The sequence below is a fragment of the Populus nigra genome, chromosome 1, assembly GCF_951802175.1.
Source record: "Populus nigra chromosome 1, ddPopNigr1.1, whole genome shotgun sequence".
NCBI lineage: Eukaryota > Viridiplantae > Streptophyta > Magnoliopsida > Malpighiales > Salicaceae > Populus > Populus nigra.
In genome coordinates this window covers 29,506,115-29,519,316 of record NC_084852.1, presented here as the reverse complement: position 1 = coordinate 29,519,316, position 13,202 = coordinate 29,506,115, and the positions used below count along the sequence as shown (strand labels likewise).

Sequence of the window (13,202 nt, the reverse complement as noted above, 5' to 3'; positions counted from 1 at the left end):
AAAAGTGTTGCCTATCCAGTTTGTAAAGAGAAGAGCTGCGTCTGGAATGTGTTCTTTGATTTAAGAAGATACTTAAATTTTAATTAATACTGCGCTTCAGAAGTGTGACAGTTTAAGTTGTTATGTTTTAAAAACACAATAAGTAGTTGTCGACAAGATAAACTTATGCTATTTTATTAAATATTTTTTAAATAATATAAAACACAACAAGATCAAATATGCTATTTTACTGATTTTAGTTTTTAAATAATATCATTTCCTCATATTTTTAAGTTTATGGTGATAATGTTTTTTTTTGGTTAAAAAAACAGCAAAAATACATACGACGGTGCGGAGCCACATCACATCGACTAGTTAGTTCTCTTTAAAATCTATCCCGATAATTACTGATTGTTAAGATGCCACAAGCAGAGATTAAAAAAAAAGAAAGAATGGATATGTACACATACGACCTCTCTCTCTTGGATTTCTCCGATCCCTTCTTCGATCCAATATCCACTTCTCACCTTCACCACCTTCTTCACCGTTCATCATCATCATCATCATCATCATCAAATTCTTCAACAGTAATCGATCGCCATGATAAGCCAAAGAGCCCTCCAAGGCACCGTCATGATGGAACGTCCCCTCTCCCACTTGGAATGGACTGGAGCCTCCCTCCTCGTAAATGGGTTTGTCTTTTCAATACAGTTTTCGTGCTCTTTTTCTTATTCATGATTGTGGGTCTTGCTGATTTTTGGTGTATGAATTATATATATAATTTTGATTGTTCATGGAAATGACTTAAGCTTTACACACTTGTTGGAACTTTATTTGATTGCTAATGTCCTAGTCTCTGAATATTAGGATGGACGGAATTCCGTCTGGCCTCATGATCCTCATACCGGATGGAGTTATTGTGTTACCATTCCTTCTTGGATTCTTGTGCCCAAGTCAAGAGGTTCAGATCCTGTCGCGGTATTATTCTTCACAGCTCAATTTTATTTTATATTGTGAAATCAGATAACTTTCTGTTTTAACATTCATTGACCACAGTTTTACAGAGTTCAAGTTGGTGTACTGTCACCCGAAGGGCTCACCACCACCAGAGGGATATTGCGAAGATTTAGTGATTTTTTAAATCTATTTTATGAGGTGATTTAAATGTCAAGTCATTTTTGTTGATGGGTGTTTATTTGACTTTCGAAAATTGCTGCTTCTTGTATGTCATTTTTTTTTGTCTCGTTTGGTTGTATAGTGGTTTTAAGCTCACTTTTACTATTGATTGTAGCTTAAAAAGGCATTTCCTCTTAAAACTCTTCCTCCAGCTCCTCCAAAGAGGATTTTGAGAATGAAGAGCAGGATATCTGTGGAAGAGGTAGGTTCTTTTTGCCCCCCTTTTACATTTTCTTGGTTTTTTATGCCACGTCGTGTATATAAGAATCTGCATGATTCTATGTTGCTTCCATGATTTTCCAGTATTTAAAACTTAAAGGTGGTTCCGTCTGTGCTCTTCAATATAAGAAATCAGCGATGCATATGAACATGATGTCACTGAATTTTATCCCTGCCACAGGACTGGGATTCTGTATATGCATATATATGTAGAAGGTTTTTGAAGATTTCTTTTAATATCTGTCTCAATTTTTCTTACCTCATTGCAACCGTGAAAACAGAGAATAGATCAAAAGGAAATAATGGAACAAACAAATAAAGACATACATTCAGATACTGCTGCTCCTGGAAGCTGTGTAACTAGCATGGGAAAGGAGATATTCCATTGTCTTGTCTAGTTTTAGAGACTCAAGCATGCCTCCATTATTTGGATGGTTTGCTGAAATTTTGCAACTGGAGCACCATTATTCCACACTTGCTCTCTATGTTGTTATATTTGATTATATTCATCATGCTCAGTGCCTAAGATAATAAAGGAACCCTTAGGCCTTATTCTGGTTATTTTGGGACTAAATTTCTCTTCAGATTTTGACTGTTTGTGGAGAATAAAAGCATTGAAAATTGTAACTTGAGTAGAACTGTAGTCTGGATATGTAATTATAGAAGTGTATGCGGGAAGCTTGGCAAAATATATTATATCCAAGGTAGATTCAGAAGGACAATATCCTTCAGCAGTTTTTATTTGTCTATGGTGACTTGTGGTATGCTCGATAATCGCTTCTGCTAGAAAGTGCATATAAGTTTATCAATGTGACTTCAAGCCGTGATGAGAACGATTGATCTTCTTAACTCCATTTCTGCTATTCATGGAGAGCAGCTCCATTATAACGACTTTTACAATATAAAAAATGTAAAGAAAATGGCTTAGCAATTGACAGAACCAGCCTGGAATGACAGTTGTTTGTGAATGTGAAACAGCTTTGCTGAAATAATGATTTTGGACTTCAGTTGATGTTTGAATGTTTCTATTTTTAGTTTCCCTTGTATGGTTTCACCCATAAACACATGATCTTGCATAGTTTGAGTGATTGTCATGCTTCCAAGCTGGGTTTCCATACCCTCCATGTCTAAATAGGATACTGTTATAGTTGTTCTCTTTTGCCAGCACTTAGTTGTGGATTTTGAGCATCCAAAAAAAAAAAACCAAAGTGTGAGAAATGGGCAGGTGGAGTGACCAAAACAACGGGTTTGCACCTGAATTTAGTTAAGTTTCAGGCAGAGACTCTTGCAGCCTTGAGTTGAGGGAGCAGATGCAAGAGGCATGGTGATAAGTTATTTGAATTTCAGCTGGGAGATTACTCTGTTAGCCAAGGTCTGTTAGTATGGGGCCAAACTGGGAAAGAGAGGTGATGTTTGGCTGAATTTTGGCAATGCAGATTGGTTAGTCCATTGAGGATGCAGTGTTTTGAAATTAGGTGGGAGCTTGAGTAATTTTTTCTTATAGGATTGTGCAGGCACTGAAATTGATGAAGGGGTGAGTACATGCATAATGGGGTTTCAACCTAGATATCCTTGGTTATTTAGTCGGCTGCATCACGTACTTTTGGATTAGAACTAGATTCACAAGAACTTATCTACTAGCTGGATTTACCTAGTAGAACAATTTGGTTTTGGTGGTGGTGTTGTGCAAAACCCAAGTAACCAAGTAATAGCACAAAATAAAAGGGACAAAATATAACGTGGTTCGGCAAAGCCTACTCCACAAAACTTTAGTATCAAATACAGGGTTAACAAGCACAAATTAATCACACACACGCACACACACACACACACACCTAACTATCCAAAACCCGGTTACATCCAAGGAATATTTGCTGCATAACTATTAGCCCCCGCAAACTACTTTTGTGTAAAACTAAACGAGAAGGCAACCCTTTCAAAAACCTACAATAATGAGTGCCAAAAAATTCTACTACCAGATTTATGGTTGCCATTACACACAATCAATATTTGAGGCACACATAAACTAGACACTACACGTGCTATTTATACTAGCAACAAGGTCTTTCATTAAGATTCATTAGGAAACACACTTCAAGCACAACACCAACAAGCCTCATTTCCTAAATAGAATATGTAAACACATTCTGTTCTTGTTTAGGACTCCAAACCATGCAATTACCAATCCAACGAAAACCTACTCACCAACTTAAGCCACAACTCACAACTGTTGTTATTTCAAGGGGTTGGAAATTGTGTTCTTTGGTTCCAGAACTGAAATGCTAGAAAGCAAAGTATATGAAAAGAAGTTCTGTAGCTTGGAAAATGGAGCCTTGGGCTTGATTTGGATGAAACTTCTGGTGAACAAGCATATAAGATGGTGTGGTGGATGTTGCTTTTTTCTTGTCAGCTAGAGAGATCATATTCTTAACTTTGGAACTAGAGATTATTCCTTCTTCACTTTTTTGGTTTGAATCTTTACAGATCAATTTGCTTATCAGCCTTCTTTTGCCAAACCTTTTTAATGGGGACTGTGCCTCCATCTTGGTGTTCTTTTAGTATTTTGTTAGTTATCAAAAGGATGGATGGAGAAACTCGATAAGTTTGTGTTTTCCTTATTAGCCATGTTTACATGTGTTTATTTACAGCAAAGGGTATGCAGGACAGCTTAGGGTGCTGCTCCGGGTGTGAATTTCAGGGGCTGTTTACGGCTATGAAAAGTGATGTTAATAGTAACTTTTTGGTTTGAGTTCTTCTTTTGATGGTTAAGAGCAATAGGATTGATTGGGCTTGGAATTCAATGGAGGTTGTTTGATGGTTGGAATGTGGGATTTGAGTTACTGGAAATTGTAGAAACTACTAGAGTCACACTAGTATGGTTTCTAGGAGTCACATCTAGAGGATAGAAAACCTAAGCTTCACATCTAGGATTCTTAGGAGTCACACCTAAGAGGAGATTGCATTGCAATCAAAAGCAAAATTGTTGGATTTTATTCATCCAGTCTCTTCTAAAAATAATGCATTACATACCTTTGCATAGAGTTTCTAATACTCCAAGTCCTATATAAGAAAATACTATTAGTTCTATTTTGGAATATGAAATACCCAATAAAGCTAATTACTTTAAACTAAAGAAACACTAAAAAGACCTGGAAATTCTAGATTTTTCACCAAATTTAGAAATAACAAAAATACCCTTGTCTTCAACAATACAATCTGAGATTAATGTGTATCTAGAATTTAAAATTAGCTATTTCCTTTAGAATAATAATGGTAATAATATTCTCAAAATGGCTAGTATTTTGCAGCGAAGATGTTCTCTGGAGGATTGGATGGAAAAACTATTATCAGACATTGATGTATCCAGAAGTGCTCCAGTAGGAACATTTCTTGAGCTTGAGGCTGCAGCAAGATCATGTAGGTGTTTGTAGATGCATCTTGAAAATAACTCTGTTTTTTGGTTGAACCTTGAACAGTGTACTGTTCCCAAAGCAAAGAATATAAATACTCTATTGCTCATGATTTTCTGAATTAATATGTAGTTTTATCCTATTCAGCTTTTGATGATGCAAATCAGCAAGGGGAAGATGTTGATTCATCTGTTATTGGCATGGTTCCATCATTTCTTCTGCAAACCAGCTCGGATGGTTCTGTTCTTGCTGGTAGTACATCAGTTGCATCATATCATGATTATGATTCTCCTGATGAGATGTTAGGGTTTGCAACTCCTAGGATTGAAAGAGATATCAATGATGATCTTGGCATGGAAGCTTCAATGTCTGATCAAAACATAACCGATGCCGCTGAAACACCTGTTAAACACAGCAGGTTTAGCAAGACCTCTATTCTGGATAACCTAGAAAGGCTTTCCCTGCAGAAAATACATACTGTAAGGGTTAAAAGTATCACAGGCAGAGATAAACATGCTGATAGTACATCTAAAGCTAAATCTTTTCTTGGTGATGAAACGGTACCTTTGCCCGAACAAGAGTATCTGAGGCTGGATGGTCATATCCGACGACTGTCTACAGAGAGTATTGAGAGTGACATCAGTTCTGTGAGAGCTAGTGAAATATCAAATTTGGGGATGGGTACTTTATTTGGTGATAATTCCTTTGATTGTCCTGAAGGAACTGAGAGTTCTAAAATCATTGATGCTTCTGTAAGCTCTGATTTACAGTTATCAAGGGATGTACTAGTTGCTCTTCCATCAGATGAGCGCCATAAATTGAACAGGGTTCTTAATACTTTACAGCAAAGACTGGCTACTGCAAAAACAGATGTGGAAGATCTTATAGCAAGATTAAATCAAGAGATTGCTGTGAGGCAATTCTTGACAACAAAGGTATGCTTGACTATGCTTTTGTGCTTTCTTGCGCAGCTTTAGTTTCATTTTTATAGCAGCGTAGGAATAAATTTAAGGTGATGTGTGATGCAAAGTGAATCTTTTATCTTTTATCTTTTTTGGAAGAAAAATTCTTTCTAACATTGAGATGGACCAGGTGAATTTCATTGAAGTTTTGGAGCTAGGTAGACTTGCCATCATTATACTAGTGCTATTTTAATGGCAAAAATTCCAGCAAGATATAAACACGTCTCGCTCTCGATATGCGCATGCACACCTGTGTTCTGTATATTCTTATTCCTATTTTAGTGTAACTAATTATCTTTTCTGAGAAGAAGAGAAACGGATAGACAACACCATTATCTTTGTTATTACAAATTTACTTAACTCAGTAAAATTGAATGATCTTTTGATGGTAGATGATGTTGAATGGTTTGGATAGACATTCATATTAGTAAAGTGCAACTGAACAATTATGGGCTCATTGTATTCAAAGGTTTAGGTTTGTCACTGTTATTTAATTGGATGAAATACTGCAGTGCAACCAAAATTGTGCTTTGAATTGTGAAGTTCGTGTTACTGGACAACACTAACTCTATTTGCTCCAATCTAGCCGTCATCTCTTGATTCTATGAGTGTAGTAGCATTTTTTGACTAGTTTTCAGTAGGCAATAATAAGCCATGCAGTTTATAATATACATGTACATATCATTAGCGAGGACATAACCGGGTTTTGAGGACTTTTTTTGGTAGGTTAAAGATTTGGAAGTGGATCTTGAGACTACTACAAACAATTGTAAAGAAAACATGCAACAAGCTGTTTTGATTGAAAGGGAAAGATTTACTCAAACGCAGTGGGATGTGGAGGAACTCCGTAGACAGTGTTTGGAGTTGGAGCTAAAACTGAAACATGAACAGGTTTATTCTCTTTAAACTATCATTCTCTACATTTCATTCTATTCCATTACGATGAGAGCTGGTGAATGATCCATGATAATATCCAGGATGAAAAGGCATGTTCTGAGTCTGCTAAAATTTCGTTACTGCATGAGAACAAAATGTTGCTGCAGCAGTTGGATGTTGCTAGAAAAGATTTTGAAGACTTAAATAAAGATCATGAAGAGTTACAGGTGAAGTCAAAAGCAGATGTAAAGCTCCTTGTTAAAGAGGTCAAATCTCTTCGAAATTCTCAGAGAGAACTAAAGCAGGAGCTTAGCCGATTGATGAAAGAGAAATTAGAAGTAGAGGTAAATTCCCTTTTCACCAAAACATGTTGGTTTCATCATTTTGCTTCTTGTATCACAAGTTCAAGTCAGGTCTTCAATGTCTACCCAACCAGTTAAATTTTCTCCCTTATTTCTATTAATTTGGTTTGCTCTTAGGTTTTCTTCAATCAATCTTATTGTATTGTTTCTCTTTGAAATATTATTGAATGATACTTGCATATTCACATGTGGCATTCTATTATGTGCATAGAGTTCTTTGTTGCAAAAAACCCCATCAATTAGTACTGTTCTTTATGTATATTTCAGAGAGCAGTTCATAAGGAAAAGCAAATAACCGAGAATGTAATTGCTGCTAATGCCAAGCTGTTGCATGAGTGTGAAATTCTTCACAACAGGCTTGAAGAATGCAGTGTGAACTTCCTTATCGAGGAGGAAGATAAATTAATTGTGGATACTTCATCACCATCTGATGCCATTGATCTCTTGACTACATCTGACAATCGAATTGGTCTCCTTCTTGCAGAGGTAACTTCCCACATTTTATTTATTACCCTGAAAATGAGAAAATGTTTCCTCCTTGAATCTTTTTTCCACATGATGGTAGCTTTGGAGTTTGGAGCTCACATTTATTGAAATATAGTGTTTGGACAATCTCATTTAAAACATGGTGCTTTTCCCCACAAAATATAGTACCTTGTATGCTTTCATATCAAACATAAATGCATGCATTTACATTGCATGTGAATAATTTAAATTTGTGCATTTCTGGATGAATTTATATGGGTGTTGATTTATTTAACAACCAACTTATTCTCATCAGCCTCAGTGGTTTAAAACCGTTAAACTATTATTCTTATTCTTTGAATCAACGGTTCCTTGCATGTGATATTTGGATGAAAGAACAAAGGTGCGCAGATAGTGGTTTGGAATGCAATGGGATTTATCATTGTTCTGTGAACATTTAAATTCTTGACGGGGATATCCTTCTCGATGCTCTTGACAGGGATATCCTTTTCTACATGTCTATTTGATGTTTTTTCAGAACCTTTGTTCATCAATTGATTGATACGGATTGTAATCCATATAAAAAACAGAACAGTGTAGAAAAGATGTGTCTACCCAAAGAAAGAAGACAATTTTAGATTGCTACTGCATGAGACAATTCTATCCATCTCTCATGGCAGGACGCAAACATGATGGATAGATGCATGCAAGGTGACTTCAAATAATCTGAAAAAAAAAACCCCATTGAAAGCACCAGTTTTTGGGAAAAAGTCCAAATCGATGCTGGTGTTGTTGGGTGATGACGCTACATAACGTGGAACAGTTTTGAAATCAGCAATTTTTTAAATCTGCACTACTTACAATTACAGCATAGCGTGTCAAGATTCTTTATCCAACTTGGTGTCTTGGGTGTATTATCGGCTCTAAGGAAATTCAGAAGTGTTTCATGTACAAAATCTAGACTGGTTTTCCTTGCACTGCACACTTTGGACTAAACTCTGGTTGAACAAGTTTCTATGATTTCATGTACCATCCTACCTTTTTAACATCCGTTTCTCATAATTTCTTGCAATCCTGGTTATGTTAACCTTTACATGCTTGCATTTGTTTCATAAACTCGAGCAGGCACAGCTCCTGGCACAGGATTTGGAAAATTCTGTGGCAAGATTGGATGAAACTCACAACACAAATGACAGTGATAGAACGGACAATGAGTTGAGGAAGATGCTGACAGAAACTTTCATTGACAATGCCAGATTGAGGATGCAGGTCAATTCCATAATCCGATGTGCTCTAAACATACATTTGAAGTCTGATAAAGATGATGAGGATGAGGAAGCTCCTTTGAGAAAAACTGTCTTAAGCAAATTCTTAGAAAGATAATATGCAAGGATATGGAAACAAAAAAGCATTTTCATGTTAGATTGTATATTTAATAATAGTTATCAGATTGTTAAATGCAGCAGCAGTTGCCATGCAAAGGTGCCTGACCATACCACACAAGTTCTAGCATACAAAACTCAGACCATTCACAGCCAAAGCCAGGCCAGGCTATACAATTTCTGGCCAACACATACACAAGCTACACTCAGATGTGCACTCCTTCCAACTTCATTTTATTTTTCTCTTATACATTATTATATTTTTCTATATTTTTTTACTTAAACAACAAATAATCTCCTATTCTTCACAGACGTACTTTTTAGGTGAACATCCAGCCAACCGGTTAAGCCTATCAATCAAAGGCAGCCTATCACTACCATCAACCCATAACATAACCATAAAAAGTTAAATTTTTGTTTGAAGTGTTTTCACAACTTCATTGAAGGCGTTGTCTATGGAAACTTAAACAAAAACTAGTTTATTCTCTCTCATCCAGTTTATTCTCTCTCATCCATTGTATTTTTCTCTCTCATCCAGTTTATTCTCTCTCATCCATTGTATTTTTTTATGGATGGTGAAATTCTAACATATGAAAAATATTGATCTCTATATTATAGAAACTCTAGGTCTTTAACGGCTCTTTCACTAAGTTCAAGTGCTCAATAATATTGTTTAACCATACAAAAACATCTTCTTAATTTTCCATTCCATTAATGTAAAATATAACATACAACTTCATTTTATGCACTAAAGGCACAAAGACAACTCTACAACTTTGTTTCCTCAAAGGAACAAGATAAAATAATATGTTAAGTATGCACGATACTTGAACTTTACAAAGGAGTTGTAAACTTAGACACGAGATGAGATTAATAATTGCATAAGCTCATAATAATGAATATTAGTACCACTTAGTAAGAGACTTTACTTTGTCATTGAGTGTTACACACTGACATCTCTAAAGAACATGTCTCTGAGAAGGCTAACTTAGACAACCATAATGATTTTACAGACCCTAAAGAGAACATCAAAAACATCAAAAGCATCCTAGAGTTTTTGAAACAAAATATTGATGCAATGTGCAAAGTTCTCCCAACAATATTTTATGGTTCTGCTAAAGTATGATATCACAATCTTGAACCTGACTTAATTGTTAGCCTTCACAATCTCTATGAAAGACTCATCTTTCATTTCAACACTATTATTCTAGCTAAAAAGAGCAGGACTAAGCTCTTTTCCATTATCCAATGAGAAAATAAAAGCACTAGAGCTTATCTCTAAAGATTTAACGAGAAAATATTAAACATGAAAAATATACTCGAATTAATTGCCACCAAAGTAACCACTAATTATAGAAAAACTTGTATACTCTCTTTAATAGAACTCTCCTCAATGTAAAATAGCAATGAGGAACCATATTCGAGTAAAACAAGCAAGTGTCACCAGATAGGGATACCTTCATTTCCAAATAGCATAATCTCCACAACACTTTTAATCTCCTACTTAGACATCATCCAAGAGGGGCAATAAAGGGTCCATTTATGATCGCCTGACATTTTTAAGCCGCTAATCACACTTCTTACCACTATGTATGCTGATGAAAATGAATTCATACATTATCCACCTCTAATGAAGAGTGACATGAAAATAAAAAAATCCTAACAAGTTCTGTCATTATCACTATGACCATAATCATGACATTGAAGAATATCATGCCTTAAAAAAGAATATTAAAGATTGATCTCTAGGTGATATCTTCAACAATGTATGAAGATCGAGATGTAATATAAATAAACATAATTTTTTTTTATGAAGCACTACCTAAGATCAAATAATTTTTAAAATTATATCTCAATATTTTAAACTTTTTAAATAAAGTCGTAACTTTTTGAATGTCTTTAATGACACCATAAAGAATCTCCATGATGAGATCTTCATGTCTCCATTAAAATCTTCACATCTCTATTGAATTTTTCATGTCTTCAAACGTATCTCCATGAAAAATCTCTATGACGAGATCTCTATGTTTGCATTGAAATCTCCATAACTCTATAAAAAATCTCCATAGCAAGATGTCATGTCTCCATTGAAATCTTCTGAGATCTTTATATCTCTATTGACATCTCCATACGTGACTCCATGAAAAATATCCATCGGGGGATCTCCATTCAAATATATACATCTCCATATAATATTTCCTTATATAATGCTTTTTTTTAATCACAAATTATTTTTCATTTCCTAGATAATACTGTTCTCTACTAGAACTTGATAGCATCTCATCTTCCTTGCAAGAAAAATTCAAATGTTAACAAAAGTCACAAAAAAAAAAACATCCATTTCTCATTAAGGCACAATCATAAAGGTAACATTTTTCATGCAAACATAACCACAAAAGTAATGTTTATACAATAAGTATTTTCTTCTCCCACTTTTTTTGGTTAAATTCTTTCAAACATGATTGTTTAAAAGACTTAAGGGGGCAAATGATAATACACAAAAATGTAAAAAAAATAAATTCCCCCTAATATTATAGTCTTGACTAGATCATTGTCACTTGCTATGTTATGGGTCAAATCAAAGTTTTTTGGATGTAAAAAAAAAAGAATATTCAGGCGTTGTTAACTTGTTTTGTAGTAGCAAGAAAAATCTTAATTACTTAAAATCTGATGTATACGTTTAATAAAATAAATTAAAGATTATATGTGCTACTAAATTTTAAAAAGATATTTTAACGCTAACTAAAGATTAAATCGGGAAATTGAGAAATGGACATAGATAAAGATATATAATCTTGTGTTTCTTTGAGCCCTTTAATTTGTTTACTTAACTATATCACACTGTTTTTTTTATATATAAAAAGAGTAATAATTTAACTTCCATTGAAACAAAATAATTTCTTAGTAAATTTTTTTTCTTTTCTTATTAATATCTTTGATCTCAATAAAAAATATAATATTTTGTTCTATGTCATTTATTTAATAAAAATCAAAACCATTTAGAAGACATACAAAAAAAAACTAGATGATTTTAAATAAGAATAAAAAGATCTTTCTAACTAAAATCCATTTGTCTCATTAACGTGCTATTTAAAAAACAATTACTAGAATTCTATAATTATTTTTGTCATATCCTTTGCAAAAGTGTGATTAGTTCTTAAAAGTGCATTTTTATCAAGGTTTTATATCATTATTTTGCATTTAAAGTATCTATAACTCCTTAACTAGAGTATGTTTTATAATATCATGTCTAATACTCTAAAATATCTTTAATTTATGGTAAATGTTCATCTTAAATGCAGGCCTATCACATAAATGAAGGGATTGATCGATGAGTTTAACTACTGAAATTGAGAAGACAGAGAGGGCTAAGCTTAGAAAAGAGATGCTAGTTCAGTCTAAACTGGAACACTGTTTAGTCATTAGGTCATATCTGGAGCTGCAGATCTTGGATTTTAGTTTGGTTTATATGGCTAGAAAGGTAAAACATAGACCTAAAACATTCAAGAAAAGTCCAAGACTCAATTCTGCTGTTTGGAAGTCCAAATCTTAGCATCAAAAGAGAAGTCCAAATCTTAGCATCAAAAGAGAAGTCCAAATCTGTCTTGCAGCCCAGACACTGTTCAGTGTTCAGCCCATATCTCGAGTTCTAGAAGTCCAAATGCACCGATTCTTTATTTAATGGAAAGTTGAGACAATTTCCTAGAATTTTCATGAAGACAATCTGTTCAAATTCTAATGTTAGCAATGATGTTTTGTTCAGACAAGAAAATAAGGATTGTCACCAAGTCAAGATATGGCCACTCACTTAACAATTAGTCATTAAATCAATAGTTTCAAATTTTGGCCTATAAAAAGAGGCATTTGCCATGCATTTAGGCATCTGGGTTTTCAGATCAAGATCATGTTCTTGCTCTCTCTCTTTATATTTTTGTAATGCTTAAGTTTTGCTTTCATTAATCTCTTGTTTATGCTTTTCATTTCCTTTCCTTTACTTAGTTAACTTATATCTTATTTATGTTCTTATCTTGTTTATTTATGTTTCTCTCTTTCATTATGTTTAGTTAAGTTTATCATGTCAAGGTGAAAAGGTTACACTAATAGTGTAAGAATAAATATAGTATAAACTCAACATGGACCTTAATGCTTGATACTAACATATTTTGTATTTGTTATCTCGTTCACTTTTAATACTTTGCTTGTTAAATGGTTAATCTAGATTTATATTGTATAACCCTTGATACAATAAATACTTGGCACTTTCATAGCCCAACCGTATGGTATAACCGACACTTGTGCTATGAAAGAAACTTGATTTGTTGTTGACATAAGTTATAATCATGAATACCTGACAACATTTACAAGTATTAG

The 13,202-nt window shown here is 34.1% G+C and overlaps 1 protein-coding gene across 2 annotated transcripts; it reads left to right on the top strand.

The window, feature by feature from the left end:
* The first annotated feature begins 380 nt into the window (after positions 1-380).
* On the top strand, positions 381-8,930 carry LOC133669967 (PX domain-containing protein EREX). 2 transcript variants are annotated; one of them, XM_062090321.1, is made up of 10 exons: positions 381-663; positions 847-957; positions 1,036-1,134; positions 1,271-1,357; positions 4,683-4,791; positions 4,932-5,719; positions 6,473-6,637; positions 6,724-6,966; positions 7,252-7,470; positions 8,575-8,930. In XM_062090321.1, exons 1-10 carry the CDS (start codon positions 580-582, stop codon positions 8,830-8,832), a joined length of 2,163 nt encoding a protein of 720 aa, XP_061946305.1. In that variant the 5' UTR covers positions 381-579; the 3' UTR covers positions 8,833-8,930. The 2 variants fall into 2 exon arrangements, with proteins under 2 accessions (XP_061946305.1, XP_061946295.1); XM_062090311.1 differs by having other exon boundaries at positions 381-671.
* The last annotated feature ends 4,272 nt before the right edge of the window (positions 8,931-13,202 follow it).

What these genes read in the sequence shown, in the direction of transcription:
- LOC133669967 (XM_062090311.1), top strand. Translation starts at nt 399, where the DNA reads ATGCCACAAGCAGAGATTAAAAAAAAAGAAAGAATGGATATGTACACA. An exon ending in GCCTCCCTCCTCGTAAATGG is followed by an intron (nt 672 to 846) that starts GTTTGTCTTTTC and finishes TCTGAATATTAG; the next exon opens with GATGGACGGAATTCCGTCTG. An exon ending in TAAAACTGAAACATGAACAG is followed by an intron (nt 6,638 to 6,723) that starts GTTTATTCTCTT and finishes GATAATATCCAG; the next exon opens with GATGAAAAGGCATGTTCTGA.